The sequence below is a fragment of the Arvicola amphibius genome, chromosome 13, assembly GCF_903992535.2.
Source record: "Arvicola amphibius chromosome 13, mArvAmp1.2, whole genome shotgun sequence".
Lineage (NCBI taxonomy): Eukaryota > Metazoa > Chordata > Mammalia > Rodentia > Cricetidae > Arvicola > Arvicola amphibius.
The window spans coordinates 44194645-44218401 of record NC_052059.1 but is presented as its reverse complement, the minus strand read 5'-3'; the positions used below and the strand labels follow the sequence as shown (position 1 = coordinate 44218401).

Sequence of the window (23757 nt, the reverse complement as noted above, 5' to 3'; positions counted from 1 at the left end):
GCCTGGTCTACAAAGTGAATTCCAAAATAGCCAAGATTGTTAACAGAGAGAAATCTTGCCTCAAAACCACAAACAAATGAAACAAAACAAAGAGAAAAGAAAGAAAATATAGTATATTTACACAATAGAGTATTACTCAGCTGTTAAAAATGACATCACAAAAGTTGCAGGCAAATGGATGGAACCAGAAAAAAATCATTCTGAGTTGAGTAACCCAGACCCAGAAAGACAAACATGGTATGTACTCACTCATAAGGAGGTATCTGATGTTAAATAAATGATAATTATGCTATAATCCACAGACCCAGAGACGCTAAGTAACAAGGAGGCACAAAAGGATCTCCCTGGGAAGGGGAAATACATTTGTGGGTTGCCTGAGAGGGGGTGGGGACAGGAACAGGAGAGATCAGGTGGGGTGGGATGGATGGATGGAACTGGGAGGTGTTGGGGGACAAAGTGGAAACCTAGTGCAGTGAAAACTCTGGAATCTATGAGGGTGACCCTAGCAAGGCCTCCTGGTAATAAAGGATATGGAGCCGGAACTGGCCATCTTCTGTAACCAGGTAAGGCTCCAAGTGGTGGGACTGGGACACCAACCTAGAGACAAAACCTTCAACCTACAATCTGTCCTGCGTGTAAGATGTGCTGGGGCAATGGTAGGCAGAACTTGCAGGGTGGCCCACCAGTGACTGGTCTAATTTGCAGTCCACACCAGAAGAGGGAGCCCATGCCTGACACTGCCTGGATGACCAGGAACTGGAGGCTGGAGAGCCCAGAGACCCAGGGTAGAATCAAACACTACTGGAAAAAGAAATCAATCAAATGATTCCTAAAGATGCTCTGCTGCACTCATAGATGGATGCCTACCCAGCTGTCATCACAGGCTTCCTCCAGCAGCCGGTGGAAGCAGTTTCAGAGACCTACGGCCAAACAGTAGGTGGAGAAAGAGCCCAGGTTGGAGGTCTCCATAGGGTTCCTCCCCCTTGAAGCATGGGGACCTCATGGAAGTGGGGGAGGAGGCACTGTAGAAGAGGGGTCCAGGAGGCAGTTCTCAGAACCAACTAAGCAGGGCTCACAGGGGCCCACAGAGACTGAAGCAGATATCATGTCTGGGTCTGCACGAGGTCCTCTGCATATATGTTATTGTTGCTGACCTGGTGTCTCTGTGGGACGGACAGTGGGAGTGGAGGTGTCTCTGACTCTTCTGCCTGCTTTTAGGACCCTTTTCCTCATACTTGGTCTTGATATGAGGGTTTGTGCCCAGTCTTTATTAAAAAAAAAATCACAATCTAAAATAAATAAATAAAACTAGTAAGGTTTTCCTGAAAACAATTAGGAAAAAAAAGAGGAAAGTTCCCCCTCCTACTTTCATGTATTTTTAAATTTTTACTTTATTTTTATTATATGTGTCTGTGCACCATGTGTGTGTGTGGTGCCTGGAGATACAAGAAAAGAGTGTCAGGGCCAGGCGGTGGTGGCGCATGCCTTTAATCCCAGCACTCGGGAGGCAGAGGCAGGCGGATCTCTGAGTTCGAGGCCAGCCTGGTCTATAAGAGCTAGCTCCAGGACAGGCTCTAGAAACTACAGGGAAACCCTGTCTCGAAAAACAAAAAAAAAAAAAAAACAAAACAAAACAAACAAACAAAAAAAAAAAAGAAAAGAGTGTCAGATCCCCTGGAGTTACAGATGGTTATGAGTCACCATGTGGGTTCTAGGAACTGAATCCCGGGTCCTCTGGAAGAGCAGCCAGTGCTCTGAACTTTGGAGCCATCTCTCCAGCCCCTGGCCTTAATGTCTTTGTGTATGACGCACTGAGTTTCACTAAGGTTGCTTGTATGATATTAGTTACTACAAAATAGGCAACTTTTAAAGACTACACCAGTGAAGAAAATTATACCCGTTCCCAACGACCATCAACTACCACTGTCTCTCAGGAGGGACAGGGCGTCATCGACCTCTCCTCCATCCATGAGAAAATGTTAGCAGGCTCAATCCTGTTTGTTCTGCAAGATGACCCAGCCGCAGGGAATTCACAAATGCAATGTCTATGCCACGCTGAGAGTCTGTGCTTTGTTTTTTTAGAGGCATACTTCCTATCCACAGCTCTTAACCTTCTCTCCATTCCTTTTCCACAGTGCTATATGAGGTTCAGTGGGAGGGATATAATTATTCCATTTAGAACTGAGCACTTCACGATCATTTAATTCTTAATACTCTGACCAGTTACAGTATCTGTAGGAACTCACTATGTAGCCAGATTGGCCTTGAATGAAAGACAATTCTGCTTCGGCCTCCAAGTTCTGGGATCACCATAGTGTTGCCCATACCTCTCTTCTCTAGTTGTGAAAATGACTCTCATTTGCAGTATGGAGGAGCCTGTAAGACATTATCTTCAGAGAAACTGGCCAATTCTAGATCTCACCTACAGAGCTGGCTCAGCGGTTAAGAGCACGCGCTGCAGCTGGTGGCGGCACACACCTTTAATCCCAGCACTGGGGAGGCAGAGGCCCACAGCTGCCTGTAACTTCAGCTCCAGGTGGATCTCACCTCTCACCTCCTTGTGTACCTGCACACATGTGCACATACCCATGCACAGACACATAAATGCACATAAATTAAAATCCTTTTTAAAGATCTCACTTATAGGTGGCATCTAAAAAAAGAAAAACCAAACTCATACAGAGTAGGGTAATGGTGAGATGAGGAACAAGAGGTGCCCATCAAGGCAGCCGTGCTCTGTGACATGGGAGAGTGAGCTTCAGTGAGTGACAGCTTCTAATACGCTGCTAAGAGGGACTTGCGTGCTCTCCCCACAAGTAGGCGATGTCACAGATAGGTCAGGGAGTGTCACAATGTGTACACACAGGAAAACATTAGGGTCAGCTCCAGTTACAGAAACTGTCAGAAAAGTGCAGGTCTCTACCCTCACGTTCCCTTCGAATGTATTTCAAAACAGCTGTTTTTCATGATTCTAGCCAATGACCTCCAGAGAAAGGCTTTCATATTTTACGAAGAGAACATAAACTACTAGGAACCATTATGCTTAAAAAGAAAAAAATCTTAAAATGTTGCTATAAAATTAAAGTTTTTTCCTTTGATTTCAAACTGAGTTTATTTTATTTTCTAGATTTATTTTTATTACTTTTAATCATCTGTATGTGTCTGTGTCTGTGTGTGGGTGTGGTGTCAGATCCACCTGGATCTGGAATTACAACTGGTAAAAGGGAGCTGGGAGCCAAGCTCAGGTCCTCTGCAAGAGCAGCACATATTCTTAACCACTGAGCATCTCAGGTCCACACCCTTGAGTTTAACCCTGGACTGTCACTGGAGAGATATGATATGAAATGTCGATTGTGATAATGTGTGTATAGGAGGTTTTGTGAGTTATGGAACTTAAGAAAGGGGAAAAAATTAGATGAGCCAAGAGACCATGGGAGGGCACTGGATGCTACTCAGTAGCAGAGCAGTTCCTAGCATGTGTGAGGCCTGGGTTCAAGCACTAGTACAGCCAGAGAAACAGGAAAGGCTAAAGGAGGAGCCCATGCAGATCACAGGCCCTGAACTTACAGTCCATCTCTTCCACTTTAAATCCATGTCTAACCTCAGACCACGAACCTGTGCCTAGGAAATCAAAGCCTGAATTGGGAAAAGAGCTAAAGAACATACACATACTAACTCTGAACTTCCTCCCAGAAACAAGTGCAGGCTCAGTGCATGGGGAGCAGTCAGTGAGGAGCAGTTCAGATGAGTACCGAGTTACCTCCAGACCATCCCTGTCCTCTAGAAAGTGCACGAGGGAGAAAACCAGGTGCACATACCTGAAAGTCACATGATATTGATAAACTGCTTCATTATGACACTGGATTTTGATGAGGTTCAGTCCCAAAGACTGGGGTGTTCCTTTTGATCCTTGCTTGACCAAAATCTCTCTGGAACAGAGGGAAAGAAAAAAAGATAAAGAAAGAAGAAAAAAAGCACAAGCCAGGCATGAGAATAAACAACTTAGTTCCATCTACTCTGGAGGCTAAAGCAGAAGATCCCTTGAGCCCAGAAGTTCAAAGCCAGCTGGTACTACATCTCTCTCTCTCTCTCTCTCTCTCTCTCTCTCTCTCTCTCTCTCTCTCGCACGCGCGCGCGCGCGCACACACACACACACACACACACACACAGCATATACCCCAATAACCAACTGACCAGTCCCCATCAACAAGGAAAAGACTGGGAAAATAATTTTTCCCATTTCACTTACAGATACACAAACTGGGAATCAAGGTGTACAAATGCAGCCACGTCAAATTACATGGTAAAGTCATCCAGGTTGCCCTGCAAACAGTGCTAAAATAACCAAGGCCAGCTCCCTAAGGACAAAGAATTACTTCCACAGAGAGAGAGATGAGAGGCTGTTAATCCTCCTCCTAGGTGACATCCTTATCTTCAACATGACAGCAAACCGTCAGTGTGATGTGGAAGGCAAGTGACAGGCCATGTGTCTGCTCACCGAAACACCCAACTGTTTATAGTCACAGTTAAACCCATCATTTCTTCAAGAATCTCTTTGCCTATCTCCCCTCTGTCAAAAAGGCAAACACACTCCAACCTGTATCAGCCCAGATGAACGTGGACTCACAGGACAGCATCCACACTGATACCTAGCAGGCTGAGCGCAGGCTGCAGAAGCACCTCTGCCTCCACCATCCCTCCTCCAGAGCAGAAGGTGATCGGAACTCACTTTTCCTTTCGTTCCATAGTCAGGACTGGAAGGGGATCTGCAGGGTGCAGTGGGGTCGGAGACAGAGTTAGAGGCTGTGGCAGCCGAGGGGTATCCCGAGCACTCAGGCCAAAGGCACTGGGAGGTTTGTCCACTCCTCTGCCTATACTGCTGCCTGCTCTTCCCAGTGGCAACAAGGAAACATCAGAGCTGCCTCTTCCCAGCATTCTGAAATGAAGAAGAGGCAAACAGGGCTTTTCTGGCCTACAGTGCATCTAGACAATCCGCTCAAGTGTACCATTCATCTCATTGTAAAAACTGGTTGTGATTTTATTACTGAACATTATTTGGTGGCGTGCAGGACAACACAGGGAAGCCCCCAGGAGTGCAGGACCCACCATGTGTCCAGGGGATCACTACTGAGGTATATTTGATCTCACAGCCATCGAGGGGCCGCTTCTCAGCTATCAGGTCTTCAAATTCATTTGCATTAAACTTAGTGAAGCATGGATCTTCTTTGAGGTAGGGTCTTCTGGCGGCCAGGGAACTTGAACTTGGCTCTACACAGGGCCTCAACAAGTTCCTTATTGGGCAGTTTGGTGTGAATGGGCATGACGACCTGGTCAGTGGGAAGCCTGGCCACGACCCTAGGGCTTCTCATAGACACATACCTGTCTGCAGCCTAGACTGGGGACAGTACTGAGATCAGAGACATCAACAGCCTCCACAAAACTGTTCCAAGGTCCCTGGAGCAACCAGGTCAGCAACACGGTACACACACTCCCAAGGAAGCTGTGGCACAACCACTGCCTCCCGTGGACCCAAGGTCAGCCTTAGAGTTCTCTTAGAATAAAGACCTGCTCACTATCCACTCTTCACATGCCCTGTCAAAGCCACCTTTCTAGCTAGAATTAAGGGGAATGTGACTCGTATTTTACCATCAGGCAGCCTTCTGAAGAGTCAAAAGAAGCTGTGGTTCCCAGTGGAAACTACTCTCCCTTCCCAATGACTTCCTGGATGAGCGGCCACCAACTATTCCCAGAAAATACCCACCTTGGACACCCATCTTGGGAATGCTCATCTGGATGATAACATGCCTAGCCCAGAGCCTCTCTTTACGTCCTACATGTGAGATTATGGGACAAGTGACTTGACTTACCTACTCCAACCAACTGAAGCCTCTGCCAGTTTGCTGTCCCCAGCTGCCAGCACTGAAGGATCAGGCAAAGCGGAACGGGGTTCTTCTCTGTCTTTGCGAACCATGTTAGCGGAAAAGCCTCGACCTAGAACGCCTCTGCCTGCAAGAGCCAAATGTCAGCTGTTACTATGAGCTGAGCATGTCGCACACTTAGGTTTCTGAAGGCAAAGCATGTGCACACAGAGCCAAATCTTACAGGCCTCTGTCACACACGAACCAAGCGACACGTATGCCTCCGCATTTCCAGCTGACTTCTACATACCTAGAGAAGGCACGTCTCGTTTCAAAGGGCTCCGGACAGACGTATCAAGACCCATGCCGCGGAACATGGACACCAGACCCACAGACTCCTAGGGAAAGGTAATTAGTAAGGTTATCCTAAAAATGGATTGGAACCCTAGAAACAATGGCTTTCTAAATAAAAAATCGCCTTCTCCAAATTCTATCAATGTTATAAGAATAAGAGATATCAGCCAGTGAGATGGCTCAGAGAATCAAAGTGCCTACTGTCAAGTCTGAGAATCTGAGTTTGATCCCTGGGACCCATATGGAGGAAGCAGAGAACCACTCTCACCAGTTGTCCCCTGACCACCACACCTGCTGTGTCACATGTGCCTATGCACACACACACACCATGCATCTACACACAAAATAAATGGAAGTTAAAAAAAACTTTTTAAAAAAAGGATAGTTCTTCATAAAAAATTTCAATACTTCTTACCACCTCTTGGTAGACTTTAAAGTAAATGTAGTTGAATTAAAAACTATGAATTTAAGGGGCTGGAGAGATGGCTGTGCAGTTAGGAGCACTGGCTGCTCTTCCAGAAGATCTGGGTTCGATTCCCAGCACCTATGTGGTAGCAGATGCTCCAAAGCCCTCTGCCTCCACAGGCACCCGGCATGCATGTGGTGCACAGACATGCATGCAGACTAAACACCCATACATACAAGAAATACATTTTTTAAAAAGTCTATGAATTTGGCTAGGCCTGGTGGCACACGCCTTTAACCCTAGCACTCAGGAGGCAGAGGCAGATGGATTTTCTGTGAGTTTTAGGCCAGCCTGGTCTACACAGTGAATTCACAGGACAGTCAAGGCTATACAGAGAAATCCTATTTCAACAACAGTAAAAACAAACAAAACAAAAGCAACAAAATGATGGACAGTGTAAGAAAATACTACAAAATACTTGTCTGCTTTTCCAGGTTTTTAATTTTTATTTACTTATTTTGAGGTACGGTCACACTACGCAGCCCTTGCTGACCTGTAACTCACTATGTAAACTGGGGTGGCCTCAAACTCACAGAAGTCCACCTGCCTCTGCCTCCTAAGTGCTATGATTAAAGGCATGTACCATTTGCTCAGTTACTTAGTATTTTAAATTTTATATGCATGACTGGTTTACCTGCATGTATGTGTATGCACTATGTGTGTGCTTGGTGCCCGTGGAGGTCAGCAGAAGGCATCAGACTCCCTCCTAACAGCATTACAGACTGTTAAGAGCCAACATGGAATGAAGAGTAGCAAGAGCTCTTAACTGCTGAGCCACCTCTTCAGCCCTGGCTTTTGTTTGTTTGATTAGTTTTATTATTAAATTTCAATTTATTTAATTTTTTTTTTTTTTTTTGGTTTTTCGAGACAGGGTTTCTCTGTAGCTTTGGAGCCTGTCCTGGAACTAGCTCTTGTAGACCAGGCTGGTCTCGAACTCACAGAGATTCGCCTGCCTCTGCCTCCCGAGTGCTGGGATTAAAGGCGTGCGCCACCACCGCCCGGCTCTCAATTTATTTAATTTTAAAAATCAAAAACATTTTCTATCTCTGTGAATTAGTGTGACTATGGGCATGTGTGTGCCACAGTGGGTATATGCAAGCTGGAGGACAACCTCAAGAACAGGCCTTCCACCTTGAGACCAGTCTCTTGTTGCTTGTTTGCTCATCTGGGAGCGTCTCTGAATTCTGCCATCTCCACTTTCCAGATCGGAGTCATGGGATTACAGACAAGGGTCGCATACATAACTGTGCCTCTGTGCCCAGGTTTTCCATGGGTGCTGAAGATTCAAATTCAGGTCCTTACCCACTGAGTCTTCTCCCCAGCCCTTTCCCAGGTCTGTTTCCGAGATAGCCAAGTTAAAAGGGAACAAGAACATTGGTTAATCCACTTTATGGAAAAAAAAAGAAAAATCATTGAAGGCTATCAGAAGATTAGGAGTTTGTATTTTGCTTTGTTTTTTTTTTATAGGCTGGTCTCAAACTTGCTACATAGTCAAAGATAAATACTGCACTTCTGACCCTCCTTTCTCCGCCTCCACAGTGCTGGGATTACAGCTTTGCGCATCCACACATGGTTACGTGGGGCTGGGGATCAAACCCTAGGTGCCACGCATGCCCTCTACCAGCTGCCCTGCAGCCACAGTCCCAGTCTGCGGCTTTCTCCTTCTAAACAATGTCCACTGAAACCCATGGCTGCACTGCTGTGGGTCCTGAAATGTCGCTGCTGCACGGGTGACAACTGCAAGGTGAGTAAAAGCCACATGCAAATCACAGCATCTCCTCTGACCGAAATCCAGCACTGCTGTCAGCCTTCTCAGAAAAACCTTGGTCCTCACCCTTCCAACTCTGCTTAGAATAATCACAGCTCCATTATCTATATGCATTCTGTACCCTTGACATATTAATTATATTGAATACTGTTCTTAAAATCACCATAGAATTGAGAGATTAAATCTGCTCACACTACAGCAGCAACAGCAAGGATCCTCTTTATCTTCAACGAAGTTTTGTCCAGGGATTTTTTTTCTTTTTTTTTTTTTTTGGTTTTTTGAGACAGGGTTTCTCTGTGGCTTTGGAGCCTGTCCTGGAACTAGCTCTGTAGACCAGGCTGGTCTCGAACTCACAGAGATCCGCCTGCCTCTGCCTCCCGAGTGCTGGGATTAAAGGCGTGTGCCACCATCACCAGGCTGTCCAGGGATTTTTGAAAGAAACAAACTAAACAACTATTACCTCGGAGGCAAGATTGTTGCCAGTACTACAGAGCTAATCAGAGTTGAATCTGAACACTCAGAAGCAGCAACAGCCGGGCGGTGGTGGCGCACGCCTTTAATCCCCAGCACTCGGGAGGCAGAGGCGGGCGGATCTCTGAGTTCGAGGCCAGCCTGGTCTACAAGAGCTAATTCCAGGACAGGCTCTAGAAACTACAGGGAAACCCTGTCTCAAAAAACCAAAAAAAAAAAAAAAAAAAAGAAGAAGAAGCAGCAACAGGTTGTGTTTGAACTTCTCAATTCTATATGAAAGGATGAAAAAAATGAAGAAAAGAGAGGACGGAAGCTAGAAACCAACCCAAGGCACCCACGTCCGTCTAGTGTTTATTTTCAGGCACTTTCTCTAGGACCTGAATTGCACAAGATGCAACTACTTGCCAAAAACAAACCAAAAATAAAAATAACAGCCCTTGATTTTACAGAAAGCATCCTATTTCCTAAGCCCTCTGAAGTAATCTTACCTTTTGTACTGGCTGGAGCTGTGGACTGGATTCCTCTGGCTTTCTAAACACAAGGCCTCTGCCTGCAGGTCCTGCCCTACCCCATCCTGAGTCCAAAGGTCTAGGAGTTTGGGGCCAACAGCCTGGCATCCGAACGCACTGAGATGGATGGACAGGGGTGGGCCCCCTGAACAATGGCCGGACAGGATCCATCGAGAGACTGTAGAAATGGCTGCCGATTCTGTTCTGATTAATTACCTGCCAGCATTTTCAAAGGATTAGAGATATAGCATCTATTGTAAATAGAAGCTTTTCTGCTGAGAGTTGAGAGATGTACTAATCTATGGCTGTAATAAGTCTTCAGGAGTCGGTTTAATACTATGTCCACTAAGCAGAATAACAGTAACAAGATTCTACCCTAAGACCTAGGACCTGTCTAGTCATAAGTTCTTGGCCCGACAATGATGCCAGGTATGACTTTCATCTTGTGCAGTGAGACTTATATACAATCAGAAAGTGGATGGTTACTGCTCAAGCCATACCCACTCCCTGCATGGAGAGAGCAGGTGGGCACGAAGCCCATCCCTAGCCAAGGAGCTACTGGCAATTGATAGCTGGGCGGGGGGGGGTGGGGGGGGCCTTATCAGTACAACCTCTAGTAAACTGGTCATGCTCCAGAAAAAGGCCACACATCCAGGAGAATATGGGCTTCACAAATTAGATTTTATGGGTGTTTAAACAAACAAACAAACAAACAAAAAAAAAAAAACAGAACACAAAGTTGGGCCGGTAGGGAAGGGGAGTGGATCTGGGAAGAATCTGGGGAGGGATGAGTACAAGCTCAAAGAACTAATAAAGGTTTTTAAATTCCCCCTGCTTGCCTTTTCCTTTTCTCAAAACAGGTCAGATGGATCAGTGACAGGACCAGTCTCCTGTAACAGATGCACTCCAAAGGTTTTTTTTTTTTTTAATTAAAAAACATTTTCTGTGAGTTTGTGGCCAGCCTGATCTATAGTGAGTTCCAGAACAGCAAGGGATACAGAGAAAAACCCTGTCTCAAAAAACAAAGTATTTTCTTTAGAAGCAGGGTCTTGCTATGTAGCCCTACCTGCCTTTCAACTCTTGACAATACTCCTGCCTCAAGCTCCCAAGTGCTGGCATAACAGGCATGGGCCACCACACCTGTCTTATTTATAAGACAGGGTCTTGCTGTGTACATAGCTCAGGCAGGCCTTGAACTTGCATTCTTCCTGTGTGCTGGGATTATAGGAATAAACTCCCATGGCCCATCTAGACTCCTAGTGGAGCTAAGAACATTCTAAGCACCTTCCACTAACCAAAGCCCTCCTTGAACTTCTCTACCTAAACAGCCTCTCTGGAAACTGTCCATCAACCACCTACTGTAGAAAGTAGAAAGGAACAATGTTTTATGTATGGGTGTGATTTGCTGTAGCTGACACCTCCATACTATAAAATAACTGTCAACAAATATGTATGGCTTTTGTTTTGCTTTCTCCTTTATCACGGCCTTGTCCCTGTGTCCCCCCACCCCCCACACACAATCTATAACTGTGTTCTACTCTACTCTTTTGGGTTTAGTTGCTTTTCTGAATCTTTATCCAGTTTTTTTTTTTCAAACCCCAGCAGGACTGAAGTCCCCAAGGAACAAAAGCTTCCTGCTTTGAGCCTGTACTACCTGCTAACTCTCACAAGTTCCATTAAATGCTTTCCCTCCCCAGCTACCTAGGGATGAGCCCGAGCCTCTCAAATCTATCAGTCCTCTTCAGAATCATTTTATGATTTACAGATTTCAAGACTCACTCTGTAAAGGGTTTCTTTCATTGGCCTGACCTGCTCCTGATCCTTGAAGAATCTTTTTTCTTTCTTCCTTTATTACCCGCTTGTGCTGGGGATCAAACCCAAGGCCTTATGCATTCATTAGACCACTGAGCTACACTCTGCAATCTCAGGAATCTCTTCTGAGCTTTCGAAAACCTGCCTGCACTACTAGCTACAGAGAAACCCAGCCACACGTAGAAAGATGGACACTCAACTAACTCCTCAGTGCTGGTCCAGATGGAAGTAGCTTAAGGGCTTCCAAAAGCCTTTGAACTAAAGCACTGCCTCTTGTACTACAAAAGCCACTAAGGCTTTCTTTCCATTCTCAACGACTACCACAGTTCTACCCTTTGATTGCTAAACCTGCTCCTCAGAAGCTGGTACTTTTTGCCACACCACCCTAGCCCTACCTAAGACTCTAGAAGTCAGTTGTCTAACTGGTACATACGAAGCTATAACACAAACCTCTGGGATCCTTCTTACCCTCCTAATATTACATGTACAGATTCGGACTCCTTCTCCTGAAGGGCCTTCCTTCTAGTGGGTGTCCTTACTGGGTTGGCTCTCAAGCCCTGGCCAGTGAAGGGTCCCCAACCAGTCCTATCTTCTTCCGCTTCTCCACGCGTGCCCTTTGGGTTGGACCCACCAGGCCTCGGGCCTAACCTGAGGCCAAGCCCATCACAGCGAAACCCACCCAGGGTCCACGAAAGCAAAATACCTTTTCGACCAACTGGATTGTGGCCAGCCGAGTCTGGCCTAGTTTTCTCTCTAGGGCTTGTGTCACTGAACCCCAAGCGAGTGTCCTTCCTTCTCGAGCCACCTCTTTTCCCTCCTATTCCAGGCCCTACGTTCCTCCCGCACACTCGGCCTGGAATAACGAATTCCAGTCCACCCTGCCCCCCCCCCCCCCGCCCACGCCACCTCGTGCTTATGGGGGAGGGGCGTGGGGTAGGAGACAACCCAAGGGGAGGGCCCTAGCTGAGAGCGCTCTGCTCACCACCAGGCGCATGAGCAAAAGCCCATCACGCCTGCGCCTGCCCCCATGCCCCCCTGACTGCTCACATCTGACTCTCATCCTCTCACCTGGCCTCGAGTCGTCAGGACCCTGAAGCACCCTGCCTTAGAAGAACACTGCCTTCCCCATCCCACCCGCCACTTTAAATGAGCCACGTGCCCCAGTCCCGATTTTTTTGGATGTCCCAGCCCAGAAGCTCAGCCCATTGGCCAGACAACATGCCGCTCCGATGGCTTCCCCACCTCATTGGCTCGCCCTTTCAAGGAGCCTAGCTGTGTGGAAGTTGATTTCCCCCCCCCCCCCCAAAAAAAAAACGGTGGTAGAAGTCACGGGAGTAGTTTCAAAGGGCGTGGGTGGTCCTGAGTCCCTTTCGGTGGGCTGCTCCTGTAAACAAATTTAGTTAATAGGTTCATGTTGACGGTGACCTGCTCTGTCCTCCCAGTTTAAAGGTTGTAAGATACAGGTGGTAAATAACAAAACTTGCTCTAGGGCTGTAGCTTTGTGGTAGAGCACTGGTACTGCCCGGTACTGAGGGCTTGCACCAAAGCCACCACAGTGGGGGGGGGGGGGGGGGGGGTACGCTCCAACCCTAATGAAATCCCACTTGCATGAAAGATTCAAAAAAAAGATTCACTCAATGAACATTGAAACAGTCGTTTAGGGAAAGGATTCAGAGTCTCCCGGATGAAGAGCACACCTCATCATAACCCGACACAAGCAGCTTTCATTACAAAGGCTGTAGATCGGGTTCCTTAGCTTTCGGTGTTGAACCAAGAGTACATGGCTTCGGTACAGTGCTTCCAAGTAGTCCGTACACCACGAGTACCGTTTCACCAAAGGAAAAATCCAGATCTTAGTGTTGGTTGGAGATTAAAAATGGGAAGCATTTGGAGCCATCAGCATCTGTTAGGATTCTTTCCAGAGCTAAGCAACATCTCTTGCCTTTTCTATTCCCTGCTGAGACACTCAGCTTGTCAACAAACATGTCATCTCTAGGAGAGCAATTTCTAAAAGGCACGCACAAATACAGCACTTGTCTCCTGCATGCAAGGCCTGTGGCTACAATCCCCAGCACCCACCCCCAAAATAACTCTTATAAAGCACACACTATCTTACCAGGTGCATGCCCACAGAGAGGGTGGGGGTGCATGAGGCAAGAATATATTTAATTGCAATCTTTCTACAATGAAATACATATAAAATATCCCATTTGTCCCCATAAATAAATACAGTGACTGATTAGCCAAAAGAGTACATACATATTGTCTGAGATAAATATTTTGAGTTAAATGACAGATGATATATCTTTTTTAACTCAAAAAAGTCGTAACTCCACCGGCTCTAGAACCTAGGGATGAAAACAGGTCCATAAGTACACATGGTACAACGTTTCCTGGTTTCAAATACTGTGGCCCTGTAAGAACCATGGAGTCTGACTTGACTGTTGTTCTTCAGAGAATAAAATTCACAAAGCCACGGCAAGACTGAGCACATGGAATTACACTACCCTGCTGGCCCAGAAAGGACAAGAAGGATTCCATTTAAAGTAGACGCATGACTTCAATATCTTAGGCAGAAGTAAATATAAATCTTCCCAGGAGAAACACACCCACAGCCAGGTCCCCAAAGCACCCACATAAAAGGTGTTAACAAATATGAGTCCATATAAGAGAATAAAAATATAAAACATTGAGAGACAACAACAGCATCCCTAACTGGGCAAGAGAGTTGAACAGAGCAACATGGATGTGTGTGGTGCTACATGGCAGCAATCCTTACACACGGGGACTGAGGGAGGGCGCTCCAGTTCAAGGCCAGTATGGGCTAGACAGCCAGACATTGCCTTTAAAACAAAAGTGAAAAAAACCCTATTTGGGCCCAGCAAGCTGACTCATCTGGTAAAGGCACCTGCAGCCAGCCTGATGACCCAAGTTCAACCACCAGAACCCAGAAGGTGAAACCAGAGCTGGAGAGACAGCTCATCCAGAGGACACAACACCCTCTTCTGGTCCTTCTAGTCTTCCTGGAAACTGCAGGCATGTGGTACACAGACATACATGCGGGCAAAGCACAAAGCATAAAATGTGTGTGGGGGGGTAATGATGGAAGGTGAGAACAGACTCATCAGGACACAACACCCTCTTCTGGTCCTTCTAGTCTTCCTGGAAACTGCAGGCATGTGGTACACAGACATACATGCGGGCAAAGCACAAAGCATAAAATGTGTGTGGGGGGGTAATGATGGAAGGTGAGAACAGACTCCTCTCTCTCTCTCTCTCTCTCTCTCTCTCTCTCTCTGGTTCTCTTTCTCTCTCTCTGCTCTTCCCCCTTCTCCCCTTCTCCCTTCCCTTCCATAACCCACTAAATAAATATCCAACCTCACTCTGCATGACGTGTGCCTATCCGTCTCTGTCTCTCACCCATTGTGGGCTCCCTGCCTGGGACCCACTAGCCCTCATGGCCCGTGGACCACTCAGGGAACCACAGTGTTTGCCACCACAGCTCCTTGTGGTCTTCCGCCCACTCTCCCCACTCGGGGACCTACAGTGTTTTATTTTTTACCATAACATTTCGTATTAAAATTTTTCTCCTGTTTGACAGTCTTCAAACTGGGGTGTAGTGTGAATTCTAGTTGGTCTTATAAAAACCCGGAGTCAGATATTGGGGTAAATGCTGAAAGATCAGAGAAGAAAAGAAGCCAGCCCCTAGAAAGACTTTTTACCCCTACTGAATCCTCAGACCTAAGTGGGCAAGATCCTGTCTCCACTAATCATCTGAGCTCCTGTCTCTTCCTACCTTATATTCCTCTCTCTACCCAGCCATATCAGTCCTGTCTCCACCTCCCTAGTGCTGGGATTAAAGGCATGTAATCCCAAGTGCTGGGATCAAAGGTGTGAGCTCTGTTTCTCTTTTAGACTGGATCAATCTCACATGGCTCAGGATGGCTTTGAACTCAGAGATCCCTCTGCCTCTGTCCCCTGAGTACTGGGTTTAAAGGTGTGCACCGGCACTGCCTGGCCTCTATGGATAACTAGTGTGACTATCTCCACACTCTGATCTTCAGACAAGCTTTATTTGTTACAGCACAATCAAAATATCACCACCCTGGGGGTGTCGTTTTTTTCCCCTGCCTTTAGATGCAAACAGAAACACCAGGGTCTCAAGCCTGCCAGCTGCTGGACTACAACTATCCTGTTAGTCCTTGTGACTCTCGGTCTTTCTAGCTCCCCTCTTCATCCTGATGAGTTGCTAAAAGGGAACCAGCCCTGCTAGTGACCAAAATGTCTTCCTGCTGTAGTTTTGATATGATTTGTCCCCATAAGGACTCTTCTTCGAATTTGTTTTCTGGATTGGTGAGATGGCTCCGTGGGTAAAAACGCTTACACCTAAGCCTAATAGATCTCAAGGTGGTAGAAGGAGAGAAGTGACCCTCACAATTTGTCCTCCGACTTCTACATGTGTGGCATGAGTGCGCCCCAAACACTAAATGTAATATACAAAAATTAAAGAAGGAAATTTGATTTCTAATGTGGCTCGTTGAATAGCCCAGGGCAATACACTTAGTTTCTCAAGTGGTCGGGTTTTTTTTTTTTTTCAACTCATAAAGCAAGCCTGGTGTCTCCTGGTGTCTCTCACACATATACCTCTATTCACAGATCTGCTTTACCTCCATATCTGCCTGAGTCATGGAACGTCAGAACTGTGAGTCAGACCACTTTCCTTGAGTCCAGGCTCTCTTCTACAGAAACATGAAACACTAAGATACTAGCTACAGGAACCCCCACCGGGGAAGTTGATGTTATCTTACTCTGTTTAGCTCAATACCTACAACTGGGCAATTTGCAAGACAAAATAAATTTACTTCTCACAATTCTGGAGGCTGAGTGTCCAAAACTGAAGGGTGGTGTCTGGTGAGAGTCAGCTTGCTTCATCTTAGCACAGTGGGAGACGTCACATGACAACACACATGAAAGAAAAGATGGGGGATGCCAGGAAATGAACAGAGAAAGAGAAAGAGAGCCTTTTATGATATTATTGTGACTCCATCAACATACATACCTATTATTAATGGAGTCAGAGCACTTGTGATCTAATACCAAAAAACCCTATCAGCTGACAAACTTTTTTTTTTGAAAAATGAACCTTTTGCAGGGGTGGGAGCTCATTTCGTATTAAAATCATATCACCCACCCTTTGGCAGCCTCTTGGGTCTACTGGCTCACCATGGTGGGCTCTTTCTCAGATTCTGTCCTTGGTACCAGCATGAACCTGTTTGTGAGAGTGGAGTCTTGGTGACTTCACCACCTCTTATGGGTCCCTAGTTCCCAATACTGTACCAGTGGTAGTTAAATGTCACCATGAGTTTTCGAAGAGACATTCAATGAAATCAAAGGTAGAGTCAGAAACTGTTCTGAGTTGAATTCTAAGGCCATTTTCTTGCTCCACGGTACCAGATGTTGTGTATAGTGAGCAGTGTTTACTGATGACATTGTGAGCTAGAGAGCCTGCTGTCATCAGAACTTTGCCTTTGGCTGAAAATGTCTACAAAGCTGGAAAATGTGGTAAGAGTATTTTCAAGAACCACAGTAGGGTGGTCAAAGGAATCTGGGACAGCAAGGACAGAATCTGAAAAAGTGCCCACAATAGTGAGCTAGTAGCAGCCTCAGGAGTGTCAAAGGTTGGGTGATATTATGGTTTTAAAATGAAGTGAGTTCTACCTGCCATCCCTGCATGCCAATACATGGGGGGGGGGGTAAAACAAAGTTCATTTGTTTAAAAAAAAAAAAGGTTTGTCCTAGTGGTAGTGGTGCACGTCTTTAATCTCAGCACTTGTAAGGAAGAGGCAGGCAGATCTCTGTGAGTTCGAGGCCAGCCTGGTCTACAAAGTGAATTCCAGGACAGCCAGATCTGTTACACAGAGAAATTTTTCTCAAAAAAAAAAAAAAAAAAAAAAAACACCAAACAAACAAATAAACAAAAACTCAAAAAGGTTTGTCAACGGATAGGAACTTTTGGAATTGGATCATAAAGGGTCTGACTTCACTAATAGGAAATAAATATGCTGATGGATTCATAATCCAAGAGCCCTACTGGGAGGTGCTGGAGGCTTAGGAGACAGAACCTAGTTGGAGGAAGTTGGCCATTGGGGGTGTGTCTTGGAGCTGGAAAGACGATTCTGCAGTTAAGAACACTTGTTTCACTTGCAGAGGACTCTGATTTGATTCCTAGCACCTACACATGTCACAATTTTCTGTAGCTCCTGTTCCAGGGGATCTGTCATCCTCTTCTAGAGTCCTTAAGTACCAGACAAGCACTTAGCACTTACATACATGCAGACCAAGTACTCGTACACAGAGAGTAAGTAAATATTTTAAAGATAAGAAAGGTACACCTTCTTCTAGTCCCCTTCTGTCTCTGCTTCTCCTTTGCCTTGGCTCCACTGCACCATTTCACGTGACATTCTCCCGAACTACACATCCACAAACAACAGAGTCAATTGACCTGGACTGTGATCTTTAAGTTCCTTTCAACTGTTTCTACTGAATACTTGTCTTGGCAATGAAAGCTCACACAGAAAAGCTCAAGGGCCTCATGCTGTGCCGTGTCTCCCTTACCAAGAGACAGTTTATGTACTTATTTGATCTCATGTATTTTAGACTGGCCTTGATCTTGAGGCTAACCTTGAACTTCTGATTCTCCTACCTCTACCTCCAGAGTGCAGGGATTATAGGTATGTACTATCACAGTTTACAAAGTGCTGGGAATCAAAACCAGGGCTTTGTTCATGCAAGTGTCTCATCAACTGAGCGACATCCACAACCCACCTCCCCCTTTTTTATTTTGGATTTTTAAAGAGTTGCATTGTATCCAAAACCAGCCTGGAACTCACTATATAGCCCAGACTGGCCTTCAACTTGCAGCAATTCTCCTGCCTCAGTCTCCTGAGTGCTTGGATTACAGGTGTATGCTACTATGCCTGACTGACAGTTTTACATTTTTTGTTTTTTTTTTTTTTTGTTGTTGTTGTTTTTCAAGACAGGGTTCCCCAGTAGCTAAGAAGCCAGTCCTAGAACTCGCTCTGTAGACCAGGTTGGCCTTGCAGAGATCTGCCTGCCTCTGGAGTGTGCTACCACCACCTGGCTGACAGTTGAACTTTTATTAATTGTGGTTGGGTCAGTGCAGTTGCAGTTTATGTATGTCAAACATGGGTCCTTTAGCTCCTGACGTGTCTAGGACACAAAGAACCCAAGCAGCAAAGGTGACAACCTGGGAGGTACAGCTTTAGCCCATGCCAATTCCAGTGGGCTTCATTAGAGAATGAACTTTCACTATGGGCATTGAATGATTGACCCAATTGGTTTTATCAGCTTTGTTTCTATGTTTCATGGTTCCAAAACGGGAAATCTCTAACCTGCCAGTCTGTAGTTTTCCAAATGGTAGACCAAACAGGTAGGCTTTGTCAACAGTTGGAGTCAGTAAAAATAGTATTGGCCAGCGCTAGGAGAACAGCTTTGAGTTCTGTCCACTGAGTGGAGCAAATGAATCCATTTTCCATTCCACACATCTGGTGAGGATGCTGCCATAACAGCCCCTGGAACACCGCTGGTTTCAGCTTAGCAAACATCAGTGAACCAGGGTCTGGCATATAAGGAAACCTCTGTGAACTGGGAGCTTCATGAGCCAGTGCCTTTGCTTTGGGCTGTGGAGCAGAGGGTAGATTTTACCAAAGGGACAAATGCTATCCCTCCTCCCAGCCCTCCATATCGACAGAGCTGAATGTCAGGCCAGTGTACTGCAATACACTGTAGGACTGTGGCATGAGAAGCTGGCTAGGTCCTCGCTAGACGTTGAATTAAGTTAGCCCACCTCAAAAGGGGAGGATCTGTCATGAGGCCTGGTGGGTACGAGTTGGGACACTCTGGCAGTATGCATGTGTGTGCAGATGCCATGGCAAGTGTGTGGAGGTGGGAGAGCTACACAACTGATTCTCTCTCTCCTTCTCCCACCCAGGGATTAAACTTAGACACGAGGCCGGAAAACTGGTCCTCTACCCACTGAGACACATCACCACCCCACCCCAGGTGTTCAATTTCAATGAGAACCTAAAAGCAACCTTAAGAGTTGTTTACAAAGGGTTATGTCAGCTGGGTGTGGCGGTACATGCCTCTCATCCCAGCTGTGGCAATGTAAAGAAGATCAGTTCAAGACCAGCTTCTTCTACATGGGAAGTCCAAAGCAAATCTGAGCTACATGAAAAAAAAAAAAAACTACTCATTTCAAAAGACAAAAAAAAGAGATGTATTATTCTCATCATAGGAGCAGCAAATCCCAACACCACCCTATGGAGGCTACTGCCCTTTAACCATGCTACAATGGCAAAGGGCCAACCCAAGATTCAGTTATCTCACAGTGACCATTCGGGTCGTGGGGTCCCAAAGGTGCAAGCACAAGTCTACAGGACGCAATCTCCACCTGTCACGATTCCGTTGACGTTTATGAGTACATCTGACACATTAATGGAAGTGTACCGTTTGTATATCCACAAGGGAAAGCCACAAAGCACTACGCGGAACCTGCCCAAAGCCCAATCCACAGGGTTGGCCTGGCCCTTTCTTCTTCCTGGAAAAGGGAGGGACCTTATAGTTGGATCGGTTTTCTCACGTTAGCTTAGAAATGTGTTGACTAGAACACACGCAATTTGCACATAAGAGTTGTCTTGATTCTTTCAACCAGAACTTACTGGCTGTCTGCTATGTGTAAGGCTGTCTGTGATGCACTAAAATATCGCGTATGCACAAGCGTCATCTGTGCTCTACTGTCACAGTCGAGGGGGAAGAGCAGATAAAGAGTGGAGGATCACGGGGAGACGAAGGCTCTATAGGGAAGGGAAGCAGGGAAGGGGAGCAAAAAGCCCCAGAAATGTGAGTTTTCTTTTTTGTCCTTTTTGAGATGAAGCCCTGCTGGGTAGCACAGACTGACCTGGAACTGTGTAGCACAGGCTAGCCTCAAGCTCATACCCTGGCTGTAGCGTCATCAGTGCTAGCAACAAGGGCAGAGCACCGCACTTGAGTTTGCTGATTTATAGAGAGCGGCCCGGGAGTCTCAGAGAAGCAGAGGATTTCATAAGCAAGACCTAGAAACATCTGGGGCAAGATGAGTTCAGACCTGGGGAAAGAAATGGGGGTAAAAAGGTACAGCCTGCCCACTGTGTGACCTGGCAGCAAGGTCTGTGTTGCTGAAGCGGAATAACTCGGGGAACTGGGAAAGGATGCAGAAATCCTAGGAGGTTCCATGCTGTTTTATGATGATGAATAGACTGGTTAATAAGAACTGGTCATGAACAAGTGTCTGCCACTGGAACCTATCTATCTGGTACCCAATAAATTCTTTACTTTCATTGCCATTGAAAAGCAACATGAGGGGGAGGGGCTGGAGAGATGGCTCAGAGGTTAAGAACATTGACTGCTCTTCCAGAGGTCCTGAGTTAAATTCCCAGCAACCACATGGTGGCTCACAACTGTCTGGTGCCCTCTTCTGGCCTGCAGGCAAAAATGCAGACAGAACACTGTATTCATAATAAATAAATATTAAAATTTTTTTTAAAAAAGAAAAGCAATGTGGTAGGGGGAGCAGGACTGGAGAGATGGCAGAGATGAAGAACGATTATTCTTGCAGTAGACCTGGATTTAGTGCCTAGCACCCATGTGGTGGCTCACAACCATCCACAACTCAAGGAAATCTGATGTCCTCTTCTGACCTCCACAGACACCAGGCAGACATACATTTAAAAAAATTAAAAGCAAAAAAAAAAAAAAAAACAAAAAACAAACAAAAAAAATTAAAAGCAAACCAGGCAAACCAGGAAGCTGGGTAAAAGTGCTCGCTGCACTTGATGACCTGGAACCCATGTTAAAAGCAGCAACAGAGTCAGGCTGCGGTGGTGCACGCTTTTAATTCCAGCACTCGGGAAGCACAGGCAGGTAGATCTCTGTGAGTCTGAGGCCAGCCTGGTCTACAAATCGAGTTCCAGGACAGCCAAGGGTACCCAAAGAAACCCTTTCTTGAGAAACCAAGCAGGGGGAGAGGAGCAGGGTAGAAAGTTGAGAGTTTCCCAAAGTTGTCTTCTGACCTCTACATGTTTGAACCCCCAACTCACATAACATAATCCTTTTAATTAAAAAGCTATAGTAATAACATTCTTTGAAAAAATTAAGTAAAATAAACCTAGAGAGGACAAGTGATTTTTTTTTCTCCCCAAGGTTACTTGTGGAGTTGAAACCAATCCCAAGCCTGACTGAAGTCTACAGCCGCTTACACAAAGAAATGAACAAGTCTATCGTTCTTTCTGTTTCAAACACACTATATGTACACACAGATGCAGGTAGTAATACATTTGCATTCATTTGCACCCTTGTATGAACTGCCTTCCCACCCCCCGTTAATTGCGCACATTTGCTGGTAGAAATGGAGGCTTCGCTTCAGAGGCTCAGCCAAGGCAGCAGACTTGCCTCACTTCCCAGCCTTGTAGCGATGAGCTCTCTAACTTGTGCGTCTGGAGCCTCGACAGGTGGTGAGAACTGACTGTCAAAAGTGGCGCTGTTAAGGCATTTCAAATGGTGACATGAGGACAAAGGTGTTCCAGGCTCTTGTTGGAAGACTCGGGGAACTCAAAAGGTTTCTGCTCATGGTTGCTGCACATCTGTAATTAAAGCACTCAGGAGGCTGATGCAGGGTTAAAAATTTGAGGCCAGCCTGAGCTTTATTAAAAAAAAAAAAAACAAACCTCTCAAAGAATTTGTGCAAAATAGCAAACATCTAAAGACACAAGGTCATTGGGTTACTCCCAAAAAAGGAGGAGGGTTTTTGAGTCACAACAGAAAGGATCCCATAGAGATTCACTCAAGGGCAGTACATCAGTTATTTTTCTTTTTTTTTTTTTTTTTTTTTTTTTTTTGATTTCTCGAGACAGGGTTTCTCTGCAGCTTTAGAGCCTGTCCTGGAGCTAGCTCTTATAGACCAGGCTGGTCTCGAACTCACAGAGATCTGCCTGCCTCTGCCTCCCGAATGCTGGGATTAAAGGCGTGTGCCACCACCGCCCAGCTAGTACATCAACTATTTAAAAGCACAAAGGGCCGGAGTCCAGAGCTGCCTTCGACCAGACAGGATATCCATGGCACACACTCCCAAGGAACCCTTCTTCCCGTTTCCTATGAACACTAATCTCATGACCCAACAGAACGGATGAGCTTTTGGTTCCAGGACAATGGGGTCACTAAAGAGTCAATCTCTTCACACAGCTGGCTGGGCAGCCTGAGAAGCTCTGCAGGAAAAGTCCCAGAGGTGCTCAATAAGCCAGACTAGAGAAGGAGAAAGGAAAGAAAGACTACAGGAAGAAATACCTGAAGATTCTAGGGCCACCTGGCAGTCCTGAGTTTGGGGTTCATCAGTATAGATGCTATATGCTAAGACATCAGTTTGTCTTAAAGTCTCAAGCAAAGGAAAAGGAAACTAACATTTATTGAGTGTGTGTGTGTGTATAGTATATGTATGTTTGGTCTTGAGCAAGGAGTTTGTCAGCTATAAGATTCCATTGGATCCTCACACCAACCCTGTGAGGTATGATCCTCATGTTTGTCACCAACTTGAAAATGCCTCCGCCCTACTGACAAGGAAGAAATGTTCTTCAAGGCACCACACACAGCACAGCAACTCTACAGAGGAAGCAAGGTGACAGGCAGCAGCACATCCAGCGGTGCTAGGAGGCAGAAGGGGACGTCTCAAACGCCAAGCTTCTAAAGCAGGCTTAGGAGGTCACCCATCAATGGTCAGTCCCAATCCCACCAAGGTTTTGTTTTGTTGTTATTTTAAGCACTACTAGATGTACTGGATGTAATGTGCGAATTGTGGCCAGATGTTTCTTTTGAGAAAACCTTTATGGAAGTTAGTCTCCTGGCCACTCATTGCAGGAGAGTAAGCCTCAACCCACCTCATTATCTAAAGGCCTCTGAGGTTGTCAGAAGGGGCCTCTAACTTCTTCCAACAGAACCTCCAGGAGGAAGAAGGTGGCTAAGACATTAAGCGATGAAAGGTACAGAAGAGCTGACGTAAACATTCACCAAATCAGCCTGGGGTGGGAATGGGATGCAAAGTAAGCATGAATGAGGGCTGGGCGGTGTGGCTGAGTGGTAGTGCACTTGCCTAGCATGCTCCAGGTCCCAGCACCAAAGAGCAAAAAAATTTTTTTTTTTTTTTTTTTTTTTGGTTTTTCGAGACAGGGTTTCTCTGTGGCTTTGGAGCCTGTCCTGGAACTAGCTCTTGTAGACCAGGCTGGTCTCGAACTCACAGAGATCCGCCTGCCTCTGCCTCCCGAGTGCTGGGATTAAAGGCGTGCGCCACCACCGCCCGGCTGAGCAAAAAAATTTAAAAAGTTAATGAGTCACAGAAGTAGGGGTATGCGCAGAACCAGTTACTGTTATAGAGTATAACGTTCATTTGATTGGAAAAAGACTCAAGCAAAG

General features: G+C 46.0%; 1 protein-coding gene across 1 annotated transcript in view; it reads right to left on the bottom strand.

Annotated features, from left to right (window-relative positions):
- The window catches only part of Piwil2 (piwi like RNA-mediated gene silencing 2), a 62674-nt gene extending 50285 nt beyond the window's left edge, over nt 1-12389 (bottom strand). The window contains 6 exon segments of the mRNA XM_038310647.1: nt 3819-3929; nt 4730-4936; nt 5868-6006; nt 6169-6256; nt 9406-9642; nt 12307-12389. Coding sequence (XP_038166575.1) covers nt 3819-3929; nt 4730-4936; nt 5868-6006; nt 6169-6256; nt 9406-9597 — 737 coding nt within the window. The 5' untranslated portion in view covers nt 9598-9642; nt 12307-12389.
- Between the last annotated feature and the right edge of the window lie 11368 nt (nt 12390-23757).